This window comes from Oncorhynchus gorbuscha, linkage group LG13 (genome assembly GCF_021184085.1).
Source record: "Oncorhynchus gorbuscha isolate QuinsamMale2020 ecotype Even-year linkage group LG13, OgorEven_v1.0, whole genome shotgun sequence".
Classification (NCBI taxonomy): domain Eukaryota; kingdom Metazoa; phylum Chordata; class Actinopteri; order Salmoniformes; family Salmonidae; genus Oncorhynchus; species Oncorhynchus gorbuscha.
This window is the reverse complement of record NC_060185.1, coordinates 63,298,040-63,317,122: the sequence shown is the minus strand read 5'-3', so window position 1 is coordinate 63,317,122 and position 19,083 is coordinate 63,298,040. Positions and strand designations below refer to the sequence as shown.

The 19,083-nt window shown below is 43.8% G+C and overlaps 2 protein-coding genes across 7 annotated transcripts in view; both read left to right on the top strand.

The window, feature by feature from the left end:
• LOC123993289 (protocadherin gamma-C5-like) overlaps window positions 1-19,083 on the top strand; it is a 185,703-nt gene that overhangs the window by 24,298 nt on the left and 142,322 nt on the right. For 4 of the 6 annotated variants that reach the window (XR_006831421.1, XR_006831420.1, XM_046295242.1 and 1 more), the window contains exon 1: window positions 2,408-4,976. The exons of 1 other annotated variant lie outside the window; for it this stretch is intronic. Coding sequence is in view for 3 of the 5 variants with exons in the window: in XM_046295242.1 (XP_046151198.1) it covers window positions 2,502-4,976 (2,475 nt within the window). In the remaining 2 variants the exon portion in view is untranslated. Of the gene's footprint in view, window positions 1-2,407; window positions 4,977-16,243; window positions 18,689-19,083 lie in introns of those variants that run through there. One more of the 6 variants, XM_046295254.1, reaches the window with a different exon arrangement.
• LOC123993809 lies at window positions 6,151-15,218 on the top strand. Its single transcript, XM_046296281.1, is given in 5 exon segments — window positions 6,151-8,653; window positions 8,725-8,734; window positions 9,213-11,701; window positions 12,685-12,958; window positions 12,961-15,218. Coding segments are annotated over 5 exon segments (7,449 nt in total). The 5' UTR covers window positions 6,151-6,235.

Here is a 19,083-nt window from a genome sequence, read left to right as displayed (position 1 = left end):
TGTTCTGCTTTCAGTTTTCAGGTGATAGCCACACCCTGATTCCGATTTGTGTTTAAAATGAGGAGGAGTGTCGGTTCAAATCAATCAAAGGGGATTTCCGATGATACTTTATATTCAACCGTGTTCCACTGTTAACAATCTGAGTAAGATTTCCGGTGTTACGTAGACCCTTGAGTTGATCAGACTTGGATGTCAACCAGTCGAGGTTCAGGTCACCCATAAGCACAAATTCAGATTTGACATACTGTGATAATAATTGAAAAATACAATCCACAGAGCCAGCAATAGCAGATTGGGGTCTTTATCAACAGGAGACAACACGATTCGAGGACGCGCAGAGATGTTTTCTAAGACAGATCTGCTCGGGTTTGGTAACTGAAGTCAGAATGACCGCTGGGAACTTCTCTTTTCTGTACATTAACAACACCACCACCAATGAACAGCTCCGGTGGTTGTCTTACAAACAGTGTTCTTGTTTCAGTGCAGTTCTAGACCTACTTTCCTCTGGCATGAATATTTATCCTGCTGCCTCCCGATGTGGCCAACTGAATAATACACCGCCATAATGTGGGGAGTGTTGTGGTTTGCGGCCACATAACATGCTAATGCTTTGCTCTGTGCCACAGCAGAGCACAGCAGGAGCAGCCGGGGGGGGGGGGTCCACCTGTGTGACCTACTAAAAGAGCACACTCTCCTAAATGTAGTTCTGTCCTTGAGTTGATAGTGAAGTATGTACAAATGTGTGACTGGTGGATGCTGCTGGGTGTGAATGTGGTTTTGTGGAATGAAGGTGGAAATGCACGGCCCGTTGCAGAGGTGGGAACCAGGAAGTTGAAACGTTATAGCGGCAGGAAACTCCACGATTCAAGGTCGCTGCGTTCACGTCTGTTTGACCCTGCTGGTCATCTATGAACGTTTGAACGTCTTAGAAGAACAATCTGGCCTTAATTGCTTCTACATCTGCATTGCTTGCTGTTTGGGGTTTTAGGCTGGGTTTCTGTACAGCACTTCGTGACATCTGATGTTGGAAAAAGGGATGTATAAATACATTTGATTGATTGATTGATTGACTCTGATCGCGGTGGCTGAGTTGAAACCCTCAGCTGGAGCCAAGGACCTTAGGTGAAACTCCCATCTGATTCTGGAGTGTAAAACCTCCATCTGATTTCATGAGCAGGTCCAAATCCTGCAACCCGTTACACTATACCTTACCTAACCCGTTATGCATTCAGTAGCCTCTATGAATCACATGACTATGAAGGCATAAATACACATTAAGCTGATCAACCTTGTGGATACACACACTTCTCTGTGGTAGCTTTGAGATTAGAAGGCAGTATTAGTGTGATTTCTGTGTCAATAGGGCAGTGTTGAACTGGCCCTCTTTCTGCTGAATGCTTGTTCTCCCATCTCAAATGTAGGCCACTGGACTTATCCGATTGGATCATGAATCATATTTCAGATTCATACAGGGATGACTACTGAACCACACATATCGAGAGAGAGAGAGAGAGAGAGAGAGAGAGAGAGAGAGAGAGAGAGAGAGAGAGAGAGAGAGAGAGAGAGAGAGAGAGAGGGTCACAGCGTTGCTTTGAAATTGTTGAACGCAAAAAACCCAGCAGAGTTGCAGTTCTTGACACACTCAAACGGGTGCGCCTGGCACTTACACATACCACGTTCAAAGGCACTTCAATATGTTGTCACCCTGAATGGCACACATACACAATCCATGCCACAATTGTCTCAACGCTAAAAATCCTTCTTTAACCTGTCTCCTCCCCTTCATCTACACTGATTGAAGTAATTTAACAAGTGACATCAATAAGGGATTGTAGCTGTCACCTGGTCAGTCTGTTCCTAATATTTTGTCCACTCGGTCAGTGTACATATTGTCAGTGTAATATACATCAGTAGTCTATACTATGGCTGTTTATTGCCCTCCTGTGGTGGTTATTTACTATTAAACAAGCATTACCATGTCGTGGCTCAGTGGTATCCAATCTCTAACCCACTTGACAAATGACAACATTAGCTACTGTTTTACTACCAACAAGTCAATGTACAATGTTTGAAATGTGTTGGTAACAGACATATCTGCTAGCTCCCATTAGTGTCCCATGAGACACATTCAGGGCTGTGTGTACCTAGGTTTTGAGACAGCACTCACTTCTGATCTTAACCCCGAGGTGCTGCTCCCTTGACTCAAGACGTTCTGTTTCATGATGTATGAGACAACATTTGGTGGGGTAATCATTCATTGGTTAATGATTTCAATAGAGGGTTCATCGGCCTATGATGTCGTTCTGCACACTCACTCTGAGTGGTGCTGTTGTCCAAGAGACCTATCTCGTCACAGGCGTATATAACTGCTGCTCCAAGGCAACTATGCGTCAGTGACAAGACCAAGGAAGGATTATTGCGCACAGAACCATCGAAGCAGTTTTAACGGAGTACAACAATATCTTCTTGAGAATTTCTGTTGTATGTGAGTTTTGGATTGCATGATATATTTCCCAGTTTTGGGTAACGTTATGGATATTTTTAGGAGGATGAGCGATGGAGAGGCTGTGAATAGCGCAGTCTGGGGTTTGAGATGGAAAGTGCAAGTCTCAATGTTGCTTGTCTGCGTACTGAGTGCGGTGAATGGACAAATTCGATATTCTGTACCAGAGGAAATGAGAAAGGGCTTGTTTGTCGGAGATGTGGCGAAAGACCTGGGTTTGGACGTGAAGAGGCTGATTTCAGGCCGGGCGCGGTTAGTTATAGACGGTAATAACCAATATGTAGAGCTGAATCAGAACAAAGGACATCTGGTTGTTAAGGAAAGGATTGACAGGGAGAAATTATGCGGTCAGAAATCTCCGTGTAGCTTCAGTTTAGAAATGATTCTTGAAAGCCCACTTGAATTATATTCGATTACCATCGAAATTGAAGACGTAAACGACAACGCCCCGGTGTTTTCAAAAAAGGACATTCATCTGGAAATTGGGGAGTCTTCGCCGATAGGGACCGTTTTCTTATTAGATGGAGCCGCTGACCCTGACGTGGGAATGAACTCACTGCAAAGCTACACAGTTAAACCAACCGATCATTTTGTGCTCAAGCAACACAGTAGAGCTGATGGAAGTAAATACGCAGAAATGGTGTTGCAGTCTGGACTTGACCGTGAAAAACAGAGCGAACACTCCCTGATATTAACTGCAGTCGATGGCGGGGACCCACAAAGGTCTGGAACTGTTAAGATACATATCACTGTTCTGGATGCAAATGACAATGCGCCTGTGTTCACGGAGTCTTTGTACAAAGTCACTGTTGTAGAAAACGCGTTGGGAAGCACAGTTGTAGCCCAAGTAAGTGCCATCGATGCAGACCAAGGGTATAATGGAAATGTGACGTATTCATTTACGCATATGGAGGAGGGTACACCACCTTTGTTCCATATAGATCCACATACTGGGGAGATAAAGCTCACTGGTGACCTAGATTACGAAACTGTTCAGAATTACGAAATGAACCTTCAAGCTAAAGACCCGTGGGGTCTGACGGGCGCGAGTAAACTAGTCATTGAGATTCTAGACGTTAATGACAATAGTCCGATCATAACCATGACATCATTTTCTGGTAAAATCCCAGAGGATAGTATTCCTGGCACAGTTGTGGCATTGATAAGTGTCCAGGATATCGATGCTGGGCAAAATGGACAAGTGCGTTTAAGAATCGACGAAAACCTCCCATTTAAGATAAAGACCTCTCTTAGAAACTACTACACGTTGGTAACTGAGAAGAGCTTAGACCGAGAGAAAGTGTCTCGCTACAACATCACCCTCACTGCCACTGATGAAGGTTTGCCGCCGATATCAAGCATGACAACTATTGTTTTAGACATCAGTGATGTTAATGATAACGCACCAGCCTTTAGTCAAAATGTGTATAGTACGCACGTCGTGGAAAACAATTCTCCCGGAGTTTCTGTGCTTGCGATCCAAGCAACGGATCCAGATAGGGGCCAAAACGCACGCATCTCTTATTATCTAATTGACAGTGAGCTAAACGGAAACCCAATTTCCACCTACTTTTCAATTAACTCAGAGAAAGGTGTCATTCACTCAGTGCGTTCACTTGACTATGAGCAGGTTAAAGAGTTCAACATACTAATCAAAGCGCAAGATGGAGGCTCCCCACCCCTTAGTAGTAATACTACTGTTCTCATTTACGTACAAGATCAGAACGACAACGCGCCTCAGGTTCTGTATCCAGTCCAGACTAGCAGCTCTCTGGTGGCTGAAATGGTGCCTCGTTCAGCAGATGTGGGTTATCTTGTAACTAAAGTGGTTGCTGTTGATGTGGACTCAGGACAGAATGCCTGGCTCTCGTATAAACTGCAGAAAGCGACAGACAGGGCGCTGTTTGAAGTGGGATTACAGAATGGAGAAATAAGAACTATACGCCAAGTCAATGATAAAGATGCTGTGAAACAAAGGATCACTGTTGTAGTGGAGGACAACGGGCAGCCCTCTCGTTCAGCCACAGTCAATGTTAACGTGGCGGTTGCGGACAGCTTCCCTGAAGTGCTCTCGGAGTTCACTGACTTTACGCACGACAAGGAGTACAATGACAACCTGACTTTTTACTTAGTCTTGGCTTTGGCTGTAGTCTCATTTCTGTTCATCACGTGTTTAGTGGTTATTATATCAGTGAAAATATACAGATGGAGACAGTCTCGCATCCTCTATCATTCCAATCTCCCGGTTATTCCGTATTATCCACCGCGTTACGCAGACACTCTGGGGACAGGAACTCTACAGCACGTGTACAATTACGAGGTGTGCAGGACGACTGACTCCAGAAAGAGTGACTGTCAGTTCGCCAGACCCTGTAGTCAGAACGTACTGATAATGGACCCCAGTTCTACAGGGACGATGCAGCGGATGCAGAACGAACAGAACATCCTGGATGAACCAGACTCTCCATTAGAGGTGAGTTTATTTGCAGTTTAAATACCATTTTCAACTATCTTCGCCTGGAGCCTCGGGGCTCATTTTAATCAGTATCTTTAACCTTTTATATGGCATTTTTAAAGGTGATGTGTTTTTAGTACCGTAAAAAATAGCTTTAGGTTTGCTTTTTCCATGTATTTCCAACCGAGCAAAGACTAAGTGCTGTAGTTGTTTCAGCACCACACCGTGTGGGCTGCGCCTATTTTTGTCTTGACAGCGACAAGTGGCCTCCTCCGCCCACTCATACAGTGTATACTTTGACTCTTTTCAGCTGTCTATTGAGCAAGTGTTCTTTTTGAGTGATGTAGGCCTACTTCGTGCGTAAGAATGGCTACCCGACATAGCATGCCGTTTTCAAGCGTCTATGTAGTAGATAAAGACTTGCATTGGTAGTTACCGATTGAAATGAAAGCCGACGTACTAATACAGTTTATTACAAGTTATATTTTTCTTGTACAAGGTACACAATCAGTCAACAACAACAAAAAATATTGGTCTTCCATTTTTACATTACAATCGCCATTGTGCGTGTAATTATTTTTTTCCTTACAAACAAAAAAATAAAAACAGACCAGGTATTTATGAGGAAATGGTATGTGGAGGTTATTTTGTATATGTGACTTGGAAACGAAAATATTGTCGTTGAGCTTGGGGTTGCTCTGACACTTTTGATCAGTCATCCTGTCGCTGTCCACCACACTTGTGCTGGACCAACAGACCGTTGCTTGTCCAGTGGTGCATATAGTGCATTTACAATAACACTACATAATCTGAGATGATATGATTCGGGTTTTTTCCCCAATTCATTATTTTGTCTTTTTCCTGAAGCACTGTAGAAATACTGTAGTTTCCAATACTTGGTTTTGTTATCTATTCTTAATTTCCCTGGGCTGTGCGGTATTGAACACCTATTGACGTTTTGGTGCATGTGAAACGTGGATTTGTGTGTTTCTGCATTGCGTTTGCCATGTTTGGACTCCGAGTGCCGCTGTTGATCAGTGATCCACTCGATACGTTAATTACATCTCTGAGTGGCGCAGTGGGGCCCTCCTATATTCTCTCTCTCACTGACAGACGCAGATAGACCTTCTGAAACGGACAGAGTGCTCTTGGCATAGACATCCCACTCGTTTCTTTCGGAAATACAGTCGTTTTTTCTTCACTTCTGGATATGCAGACGAGCCATATTGTATAAGTAAAGGAGTAAATATATCAGTTATCTGATTTTTTTCGGTGGAATGGGTGATTGGTGGTCGACAGGCCGTGGAGGCGGATGGCAAGTACTGTTTTTCATTCTTTGTCTATGCGCCCTAGATTCCGTGACTGGGCAGGCACTGTATACCATACCCGAGGAGCAGGCAGAGGGGTCGATCGTTGGAAACATTGGTAGAGATTTAGGCTTGGAGGTGAAGAGACTAGTGTCCGGTAAAGCTCGTATTATAACCAGAGGAACTCGGCAGTATGTAGATCTGAACCGAGACAAAGGGATTCTCGTTGTTAAAGAGCGAATCGACCGAGAGGAGCTATGCGGACAGACTACCCCGTGTAGCTTCAGCTTTGAGCTTATTATAGAAAACCCCATTCAGTTATATCGGGTTACAGTCGAGGTTCGCGACATTAATGATAATACACCATCATTTCCAAAGGAAGAAATCAGTTTGGAAATCAGTGAATCTGCGGTGTCAGCTACGCGCTTTTCCCTGGAGAGCGCCGTCGACCCAGACGTTGGTGTTAACGGTATACAAAATTACTATCTCAAACCGACAGATCATTTCCAATTAGAGGTACACAGCCTATCCAACGGTGGTAAATACATCGAGATGATTTTACAACACCCCCTGGACCGAGAGAAGCAGGAGACCCTCTCGTTGGTGCTTATAGCTACAGACGGAGGCGAGCCTCAGAGGTCTGGTACTGTCCGCATCCATATTACAGTGCTGGATGCTAACGACAATGCACCAGTGTGTGGGCAACCAGTTTATAAAGCAGACGTCAAAGAGAGCTCTCCGAAGGGGACTTTGATAACCACCGTCAGTGCAAATGATGCAGATAAAGGAATAAACGGAGACGTAACTTTTGCTATGGCTCATGTCTCCAAAGAAGCTAAAGAACTGTTTGAGCTGAACGTCAGCACCGGAGAAATTAAATTGGTAGCTAAAGTAGATTTTGAAAAGACAAACAGTTATCAATTAAATGTACAGGCAAAAGACCACTGGGGTCTTGCCGATACTTGTAAAGTACTTATACAAATTACTGATGAAAACGACAATGTCCCCACAATACAGCTCATGTCATTTTCTCATTCGATTTCCGAGGATTCTCCCCTTGGTACCACTGTAGCTGTTATTAACGTAGAGGATGCAGACTCGGCTGGGAACGGTATCGTTCTGTGCTCTATTAATGCAGATATTCCATTCAAAATAGAGTCATCGTTAACTGATTATTATACAATAGTCACCGACAGTCCTTTGGATAGAGAAACGGTGTCGGAGTACAACATCACCATTAACGTTTCAGATGAAGGCTCTCCGCCTCTCTCTAGCAGTAAGAACATAACAGTTAAAGTATCAGATGTCAATGACAACCCACCCAAGTTTGTTCAACCTGAATATAGTAAATCTATTCAGGAAAACAACTCGCCAGGGTTTTCGATATTTTCAGTGAGGGCAAGTGATGCTGATTGGGGCCAAAATGCTCGTGTGTCCTACTTTCTTGATGATAAACAAGTTAACGGGTTGGCTGTGTCCTCTTTCGTCTCAGTAAACTCAGAAAATGGTGCCATCCATGCTGTTAGGTCATTCGACTACGAACAAATAAAGTCGTTTGACTTCAACGTCACTGCACGTGATGGGGGGTCTCCCCCTCTCAGTTCAGTGGTGGCTGTTAGAATTTTGGTCCAGGACCAGAACGACAACGCGCCTCAGGTTCTGTATCCAGTCCAGACTAGCAGCTCTCTGGTGGCTGAAATGGTGCCTCGTTCAGCAGATGTGGGCTATCTTGTGACTAAAGTGGTGGCTGTTGATGTGGACTCTGGACAGAATGCCTGGCTCTCGTACAAACTGCAGAAAGCGACAGACAGGGCACTATTTGAAGTGGGATTACAGAATGGAGAAATAAGAACTATACGCCAAGTCAATGATAAAGATGCTGTGAAACAAAGGCTCACTGTTGTAGTGGAGGACAACGGACAGCCCTCTCGTTCAGCTACAGTCAATGTTAACGTGGCGGTGGCGGACAGCTTCCCTGAAGTGCTCTCGGAGTTCACTGACTTTACGCACGAAAAAGAGTACAATGACAACCTGACTTTTTACTTAGTCTTGGCTTTGGCTGTAGTCTCATTTCTATTCATCATATGTTTAGTGGTTATTATATCAGTGAAAATATACAGATGGAGACAGTCTCGCATCCTCTTTCATTCCAATCTCCCGGTTATTCCGTATTATCCACCGCGTTACGCAGACACTTTGGGGACAGGAACTCTACAGCACGTGTACAATTACGAGGTGTGCAGGACGACTGACTCCAGAAAGAGTGACTGTCAGTTCGCCAGACCCTGTAGTCAGAACGTACTGATAATGGACCCCAGTTCTACAGGGACGATGCAGCGGATGCAGAACGAACAGAACATCCTGGATGAACCAGACTCCCCACTAGAGGTGAGTTAAACTAGTTTAAATTATAGCAAATTGCGTTTGAATACATCTCAACATGTCCAATTGTGTCCTAGGAAAACATCAGTGAATGGTGAAATGTCACGAAACTTCCTTTGGTCATCGGTGTCATCTGGCATTTTGTGCCTCCGGTTTGTAGGAACATTTGAGAAGTGGTGTAGGCTTCTTTTTTTTACATCATCTATCCCTTTGTGTTCTTTCTCCTCATGCAAATAACCTTTTTTTTATTTGTAATATTTGAAAATTCGGTTTCTGATTCATAACTTTGAGAAAATATGCATGCGTTTCGCACGTCTTCACATTGAGTGACGACCAGCTAGCCATTCCTATTGTGGGCTCCGAGGGCCGCTGTTGGTCTTTAAAAGCAAACTTTAGTCGATTTAAATACTGCTATACTTCCTCTGTACCGCCCGTATTCTCTCATTTTGTCAGTGATTGAGGGACCATCACGAATGCACTCTTGGATCTCCTTTTTTTCAGTATTCCGTTTTGTCGACGCCAGCTTTTTACATTGATGGATTCTAAGACCCTCAACATTGACCAGCAGTGTTTCATCGCATTTGTTTACAGCTCGTGTGGACTTATTGTATAATGTGGATTGCGATGCGGTGGTACGACGTCACGGCTTCTGCCAGAAATGAGCGCTGTATCGAACGGCAAGTACAGGCCTTGATTCTTGTGAGCCTTTTCCACATGATGCTCGGGCAGATTCGTTATTCTATTCAAGAGGAGATGAGAAAGGGCTCGTTTGTTGGAAATGTGGCGGAGGATTTAGGAATGAATGCTAAACAAATGAAATCGGGAGGTGCTCGCATTGTTAGTGGTGATAGCAGCGAGTATATCAGGTTGGATGTAGACAAAGGGACCCTGGTCGTGGGAGAGAGGATAGACAGGGAGCAGCTTTGCGGGCAGACATCGCCCTGCAGCTTGAGCTTCGAGATGATTATGATGAATCCAATGCAGCTGCATAGTATTCTAGTAGAAATACTAGATGTTAACGATAATGCCCCCTGTTTTAACGAAAAGGAAATCAAATTAGATATCTCTGAGGCTGCTCTGCCGGGGACACAGATATTGCAGGAGAGTGCGACAGATCCTGACGTTGGTATCAACGCGCTTCAAGGCTACACATTGCACCCGACCGATAATTTCAACATTAAAATCAAGACTGGTCCCGACGGCAGTAAATATGTGGAGATGTATCTGTATGCGCCTTTAGACCGAGAGAAAAATGATAACCTGCCTCTGACTTTGACTGCTGTGGATGGCGGTGAACCGCAGAGATCTGGGGCACTTAAAATACAAATATCAGTACTTGATGCCAATGATAATGTCCCCGTTTTTACACAACCTAATTTCAAGGCAACGGTAACAGAAAATGCACCTAAAGGAACTTTAGTGACAACCATCCGCGCAACAGACAGAGACGAAGGCTTATATGGTCAAGTTACTTACTATTTTACTCGCATGTCTAATAATTTTGCCGAGCTTTTTGCATTGCATGAAAATACAGGCGACATAACAGTCAGTGGACCAATTGATTATGAAAAGAATAAACACTACGAACTTGGCGTACAAGCCAAAGACCAAGGAGGACAAAGTGCGTCCACAAAAGTAATAATTGACGTTATTGATGTGAACGACAATGTCCCCTTGATTACACTGACGTCATTCTCTAGTCCAGTATCCGAGGATGCGGTCAGTGGCACTACCGTGGCTATAATAAATGTCAAAGACATAGATTCTGATAAAAACGGAAAGGTAGATTGTTCGATAAATACTAAGATCCCGTTTGCCATCCAGTCGTCTTTAAAGAGCTATTACACCCTTGTCACAGATGGTGTTTTAGACAGAGAGCGCAATGTCGAATATAACATCACATTCACAGCCGTAGATGAGGGTACCCCGCCCCTCTCGGCGAGTAAAACCATCACACTGAGAATCTCAGATGTTAATGACAATGCGCCCGTTTTTGCTCTGAGTTTATACACTGCTAATGTGATGGAAAACAACTCTCCGGGGGTCTCAGTGTTTTCTGTGGGGGCCCAAGACTTAGATTGGGGTCAAAATGCACGCGTGTCCTACCTGCTCATAGAATCTCAATTAAATGGAAATCCAATATCGTCTTACATCTCCGTTAATGCAGAGACAGGTGTCATCCAGGCGGTGCGCTCCTTCGATTATGAGCAAACTAAATCATTTCAGATGTATATCAAAGCTCAAGATGGAGGCTCTCCTCCTCTCAGCAGCAATGCTACAGTCAAAATTAGTATCCATGATCAGAATGACAACGCGCCTCAGGTTCTGTATCCAGTCCAGACTAGCAGCTCTCTGGTGGCTGAAATGGTGCCCCGTTCAGCAGATGTGGGCTATCTTGTGACTAAAGTGGTGGCTGTTGATGTAGACTCTGGACAGAATGCCTGGCTCTCATATAAACTGCAGAAAGCGACAGACAGGGCGCTGTTTGAAGTGGGCTTACAGAATGGGGAAATAAGAACTATACGCCAAGTTAATGATAAAGATGCTGTGAAACAAAGGCTCACTGTTGTAGTGGAGGACAACGGGCAGCCCTCTCGTTCAACTACAGTCAATGTTAACGTGGCGGTGGCGGACAGCTTCCCTGAAGTGCTCTCGGAGTTCACTGACTTTACGCACGACAAGGAGTACAATGACAACCTGACTTTTTACTTAGTCTTGGCTTTGGTTGCAGTCTCATTTCTGTTCATCACGTGTTTAGTGGTTATTATATCAGTGAAAATATACAGATGGAGACAGTCTCGCATCCTCTATCATTCCAACCTCCCGGTTATTCCGTATTATCCACCGCGTTACGCAGACACTTTGGGGACAGGAACTCTACAGCACGTGTACAATTACGAGGTGTGCAGGACGACTGACTCCAGAAAGAGTGACTGTCAGTTCACCAGACCCTGTAGTCAGAACGTACTGATAATGGACCCCAGTTCTACAGGGACGATGCAGCGGATGCAGAACGTACAGAACATCCTGGATGAACCAGACTCCCCACTAGAGGTGAGTTCATTGGAATTCAAACGAAGTAGCTCATGTTGTTTGAGTAGGTCTTTACAATATGCCTTCATTTACACGTTGAACTATTTCCCCCGGTGTTCTTACTCTTTTTAGCGTTAACGCAGAGATTGGGTTACTCTCTCTTTGTAATTTTATAGGGGTAAAGCAAGGGTTATGTATTTTTTTTGCTAACATATATGAAGTTTTAGGTTCCTGTTGTATGTGTGCCGAGAGGTATGTCTGGTGTGTTTTAATAAATGTAACCTATTTCGAACAGAGCATAAGTACTTGTGTGATATTGATAATTCTGTAGCGCTGTCATGCCGTTTCACCACCTCCCAGTATGGACAAGAACACATGTCTTTATTGCGGCAGACCGCTGCTTCACTCTCTCACACTGTGTTATCCCTGGATCTTACCTTAGTCTATAATGTCGCTATAGATTTCAGCATTTACCAAGCATATTACAGTCAACATACATAGGTATTGGTTTGTTGTATTGAGTCATGGTTTGGACGGGCGTTCCATTTACTTGTTTTTACGCACGATCCCAATCTGAAGTTAATGAGTTAGTATACTTTTCCCCCCTGGGTTATAAAATGACAGTTTCTTTCCTTCGTTGGTCAAAGCTTTGTAGTTGATGAACCTTCATGTATTTATATTGAAAAAGTCAAGTGTTTAGTGATTTGTATATAGATACTTTGGGAAAGAAAATCATTCTGTCCAGTCTTTAATCAGTTGGGAAAAGTTTTAGATGTCCAAGTGTCTTATGATGTTCATGTTTTGGACTCTGAGGGCCGCTGTTGATCAGTGAAATAATTGATGTCCAGTGTTGTCAGTCAGTGGAGTCCACTCCCCCCCCCCTATTACTGCGCTTCACCAGAGGAGACGGAGAGACTACGCTTAATACAAGGCGCGGAGAGACAGACACACTCGTTTTGATCCATAGATAAGAAAAGGACAGTGAAAATAGTCTTGATTGAAACGAACCATCGAATAGTATTTGCTCACCATTTTTGATGATATCATATAAGAAATATTCGTGTGGATGTTATTCTTTGTTGGCTATGGAATTTAAAGGATTCCTTCAACCTACAACATGGCGTTTGTGTGGGCTGCAGTGGCAGGTACTCATTTTTCTCCTATATCTAAGTCATATTGTCAGTGGCCAAATCCGGTATTCCATTCCGGAGGAGATGAAGAAAGGCTCTCTTATCGGTAACGTGGCTCAAGACCTGGGGTTAGATTTGAAACGGCTCCGGCGGGCCGGGCCCGTATCGTGACCGGAGAAAGCATTCAGTACACAGAGCTGAAGACAGACAAAGGGATTCTAGTCGTGAGTGAGAGAATAGACCGAGAGCAGCTTTGTGGCGACGTCACACCGTGTAGCTTCAGCTTCGAAATGATTCTAGAAAATCCAATGGAGCTCCATCGTGTGACTGTAGAAATAATAGATGTAAATGATCATGCTCCTGCTTTTCCAAATAAAGGCATACATTTTGAAATCAGCGAATCGGCTACCGTTGGATCACGATTTCTATTAGAAAGTGCAGAGGACAATGATGTAGGCCTCAACGCCCTACAGAATTACATTTTGACTCCGAACGATAATTTCATTCTCAAGCAACATGCGAATCCTGACGGTAGTAAATATGCTGAGATGGTCCTCCAGAAACCGTTAGACAGAGAGGAGCACCCGTTTCTCTCTCTTAAGCTAATCGCTGTTGACGGTGGAGATCCGCAGAGATCTGGCACAGTAAATATAGAAATCACTGTCCTGGATGTGAATGACAATGCGCCTGTGTTTAACCAGTCAGTGTACAGGGCTACTGTGATGGAAAACGGTCCAAAGGGCACCTATATTACAACCGTGAATGCCAGTGACGCAGACCGCGACACAAACGGACAAATAACATACAGTTTTTCGAAGTTGAAGGGTAGTATAGCGGACATATTTGTCATAGATCAAAACTCAGGAATCATATCTGTTTCGGGTCAGATAGATTTCGAGAAAGATAAGAAATATGAAGTTAGAGTAGAGGCTAAAGATCAGGGAGGTTTAACAGACTCTAGTAAAGTTGTCATTGAAGTTATTGATGTTAATGACAATTCACCAGTTATAAACGTCATGTCTTTCTCCAGCCCTGTGTCCGAAGATGCTCCTTCGGGCACAACTATTGCTATTATAAATGTTAAAGATGCTGATTCTGAGAGAAACGGACAGATTACATGCTCTATAGATACTAACCTTCCATTTAAGATCAAATCCTCATTGACTAATTACTACAATTTGATAACCGGTTCGATTTTTGACAGAGAAGCGGTGCCCGAATACAACATAACAATTACAGCAACAGATTCTGGTTCGCCTCCTCTCTCTAGCGCCCGGACATTACACCTTAGAATCTCTGACGTAAATGACAATGCCCCATTGTTCGATAAAGGACCCTACTTTGCCTTCGTCACAGAGAATAACTCTCCTGGAATGTCCATATTTACTGTCAGCGCCCGGGACTCTGATTGGAATCAAAACGCGAGAATATCGTACCTCTTGGAGGACACGCAGATCAGTGGAAGCCCAGTCTCTAGTTATATATCAATTAACTCCGAAAACGGAGTTTTACATGCGTTGCGCTCCTTTGATTATGAACAAATGAAACAGCTTAAACTCGTGGTTAAGGCGCAAGACGGAGGCTCTCCTCCTCTCAGTAGCAATGTGAGTGTCAACATCTTCATCCAAGATCAGAATGACAACGCGCCTCAGGTTCTGTACCCAGTCCAGACTAGCAGCTCCCTGGTGGCTGAAATGGTGCCTCGTTCAGCAGATGTAGGCTATCTTGTGACTAAAGTGGTGGCTGTTGATGTGGACTCTGGACAGAATGCCTGGCTCTCATATAAACTGCAGAAAGTGACAGACAGGGCGCTGTTTGAAGTTGGCTTGCAGAATGGGGAAATTAGAACTACACGCCAAGTCAATGATAAAGATGCTGTGAAACAAAGGCTCAATGTTGTAGTGGAGGACAACGGGCAACCCTCTCGTTCAGCTACAGTCAATGTTAACGTGGCGGTGGCGGACAGCTTCCCTGAAGTGCTCTCGGAGTTCACTGACTTTACGCACGACAAGGAGTACAATGACAACCTGACTTTTTACTTAGTCTTGGCTTTGGCTGTAGTCTCATTTCTGTTCATCACGTGTTTAGTGGTTATTATATCAGTGAAAATATACAGATGGAGACAGTCTCGCATCCTCTATCATTCCAACCTCCCGGTTATTCCGTATTATCCACCGCGTTACGCAGACACTTTGGGGACAGGAACTCTACAGCACGTGTACAATTACGAGGTGTGCAGGACGACTGACTCCAGAAAGAGTGACTGTCAGTTCGCTAGACCCTGTAGTCAGAACGTACTGATAATGGACCCCAGTTCTACAGGGACGATGCAGCGGATGCAGAACGAGAAGAACATCCTGGATGAACCAGACTCTCCATTAGAGGTGAGTTTATTGCCGTTTAAATAATGAAGTCCGTTTTGTTTGAGTAGTTACATATTTACAATTTGATTTTTTTAAATTATGAACTATTTCCCCCGGGGGCCTTACTCTTTTTTATCGGTATCTCATAGGTTGGGTTGCTCTCTCTTTGTCATTTTATTGCGGTAAATCATGCATTATGTATTTTTTTGCTTCCTATGAAAAGGTTTTGGCTCGTGTTGTATGTCTGCTGAGTTGTATGTCTGCTGAGCTTGTAGAAAAGTATTTTCTTTTTTTTTGGTCATTCGGTAGCGCTGTCATGCCGTTTCAGCACCACCCTTTATGGACAGTGATACTTCTGTCTTCATAGCAGCAGCAGAGTGCGGCTTCGCTCTCTCACACTGTCTACAGTGTATTATCCCTGGTTCTCACCTCGTTCTATAATGTCACCACACTTTGTAGCATTTAACGATCATTTTACTGTCAACATGCATAGGTTATGGTTTGTGGTGTTGAGTCATGGTTTGGACGGCTGTTATATTGACTTTTTTTTTACCACTATCCAATATGAGGTTGATGGTATAGTGTCATTTTTTAGTAGGCATTGCAATTGTAGTTTTTCCCCCCCTTTGTTGGTCATAGCACTGTAATGATGAAACTGGCATTGATTTCGATTGCAGAAAGTGAAGTGTTTAGCTAGTGATTCGACTATAGATTGTTTTGGAAAGAAAATCATGCTGCCCGGTGTTTAATCACTTCAGAACGTTTTTATATGTTCAAGTGTCTTATGATGTTCATGTTTTGGACTCTGCGGGCCGCTGTTGATCAGTGAAATAATTTCTGTCCGTTGTTGTCAATAAGTGTAGTCCCCTCCCTTGTCACTGCGCTTTACCACCGGAGACGGAGAGACTCTGCGCTTCATACGAAGCGGGGCGCGACCGAGATACACACTCGTTTTGATTCATATATTTTTTTTAAAGGGCAGCGAATATAGTCTGGATTTAAAGGAAACATCGAATAGTATTTGCTCACAATTTCTGAGAATACAAAATAAGACATTTACTTGTGGATTTTATTCTTTGTTTGCTATGGAGTTTAAAGGCCTTCTTCAACCTAAAACATGGCGTTTGTGTGGACTGGGGTGGCAAGTACTTATTTTTATCCTGTATCTCAGTCATATTGTCAGTGGCCAAATCCGGTATTCCATTCCGGAGGAGATGAAGAAAGGCTCTCTTATCGGTAACGTAGCTCATGACCTGGGGTTAGATTTGAAACGGCTCCGAGCGGGCCGGGCCCGTATCGTGACCGGAGAAAGCATTCAGTACACAGAGCTGAAGACAGACAAAGGGATCCTCGTCGTGAGTGAGAGAATAGACCGAGAGCAGCTTTGTGGCGACGTCACACCGTGTAGCTTCAGCTTCGAAATGATTCTAGAAACCCCTATTGAACTGCATCGTGTTGTTGTGGAAATTCTTGATGTGAATGATCATGCTCCCACCTTCCAAAATAGTGACGTAAAATTGGAAATAAGTGAGTCAGCCACTATAGGTGCGCGCTTTATATTAGAGAGCGCAGAAGACCCCGACGTAGGCGTTAATGATTTACAGAAATATGTATTAACACCAAATGACAATTTTGTTTTAAAACAACTTGCCAATCCGGATGGTAGTAAATACGCTGAGATGATTCTTCAGAAACCGTTAGACAGAGAGGAGCATCCTCGTCTCTCTTTAAAGCTAATCGCTGTAGACGGTGGAAATCCGCAGAGATCTGGCACAGTAAATATCGAGATCACTGTCCTGGATGTGAATGACAATGCGCCTGTGTTTAACCAGTCAGTGTACAGGGCTACTGTGATGGAGAATGCACCGAAAGGAACCTATATTACAACCGTTAATGCCAGCGATGCAGACAGTGGATCAAATGGACAAATAACATACAGTTTTTCAAAATTGAAGGGGAGCATAGCGGATATATTTGTCATAGATAAGGATATAGGAATCATATCCGTTTTGGGGCAAATCGATTTTGAAAAAGATAAAAAATATGAAATTAGAGTAGAAGCTAAAGACCAGGGAGGATTCACAGACACCAGCCAAATTGTCATTGAAGTTATTGATGTTAATGACAACGCACCAGTCATAAACGTCATGTCTTTCTCCAGCCCTGTGTCTGAAGATGCTCCTCCAGGAACGACGATAGCCGTTATAAATGTAAAAGACGGAGATTCAGAGAGGAACGGACAGATTTCGTGCACTACAGATAAAGATCTCCCGTTCAAGATAAAATCGTCGATAACAAGTTATTACAATTTGATCTCTGATAAAGGTTTTGATCGAGAAACGACCCCAGAATACAACATAACTATAACAGCTACAGATTCTGGTTCACCTCCTCTCTCTAGCGCCAGGACATTACAACTTAAAATCTCTGACGTAAATGACAATGCTCCATTGTTTCATCAGAGCTCATACTCTGCTTACGTCACAGAGAATAACTCTCCTGGAATGTCCATATTTACTGTCGGCGCGCGGGACTCTGACTGGAATCAGAACGCGAGAATCTCGTACATCCTGGTGGACACGAAGATCAGTGGAACTCCAGTATCCACTTACATATCCATTAACTCTGAAACCGGGGTTTTACATGCTGTGCGCTCCTTTGATTATGAACAAATAAAACAGCTTAAACTCGTGGTTAAGGCGCAAGATGGAGGCTCTCCTCCACTCGGTAGCAATGTGAGTGTCAACCTATTAATTCAAGACCAGAACGACAACTCGCCTCAGGTTCTGTACCCAGTCCAGACAAGCAGCTCCCTGATGACTGAAATGGTGCCTCGTTCAGCAGATGTTGGCTATCTTGTGACTAAAGTGGTGGCTGTTGATGTGGACTCTGGACAGAATGCCTGGCTCTCGTACAAACTGCAGAAAGCGACAGACAGGGCACTATTTGAAGTGGGATTACAGAATGGAGAAATAAGAACTATACGCCAAGTCAATGATAAAGATGCTGTGAAACAAAGGCTCACTGTTGTAGTGGAGGACAACGGGCAGCCCTCTCGTTCAGCTACAGTCAGTGTTCATGTGGCGGTTGCGGACAGCTTCCCTGAAGTGCTCTCGGAGTTCACTGACTTTACGCACGACAAGGAATACAATGACAACCTGACTTTTTACTTAGTCTTGGCTTTGTCTGTAGTCTCATTTCTGTTCATCACGTGTTTAGTGGTTATTATATCAGTGAAAATATACAGATGGAGACAGTCTCGCATCCTCTATCATTCCAACCTCCCGGTTATTCCGTATTATCCACCGCGTTACGCAGACACTTTGGGGACAGGAACTCTACAGCACGTGTACAATTACGAGGTGTGCAGGACGACTGACTCCAGAAAGAGTGACTCTCAGTTCGCCAGACCCTGTAGTCAGAACGTACTGATAATGGACCCCAGTTCTACAGGTACGATGCAGCGGATGAAGAACGAACAGAGCATCCTGGATGAACCAGACACCCCACCAGAGGTGAGTTAATTGGAGTTTAAACAAAGTAGCTCATTTTTTGAAATACATCTCTACAACATAATTTATTTTATATTTGCAGCTATTTTTATCTGGTGCCTGACTCTCTTTTCGTCGGTGTCTCAGAGGTTGGGGTTGCTCTCTCTCTTTTCGCAATATTACAGCGTTAATTCAAGGATAACGTATTTATTTATTTTTCCCATGCAAATCATTAGGCTCGTGTTGTATGTCTGCTGAGTTGTATGTCTGCTGAGCTTGTAGAAATGTATTTCGAACTGAGCAGAAGTGCTTGTGATATCTTGGTCGTCCTGTAGCGCTGTAATGCCGTTTCAGCACCACCCTGTGAGGACAGCGACCCTTCTGTCTTTATTGCAGAAGGGGGCTGCTTCTCTCTCTCA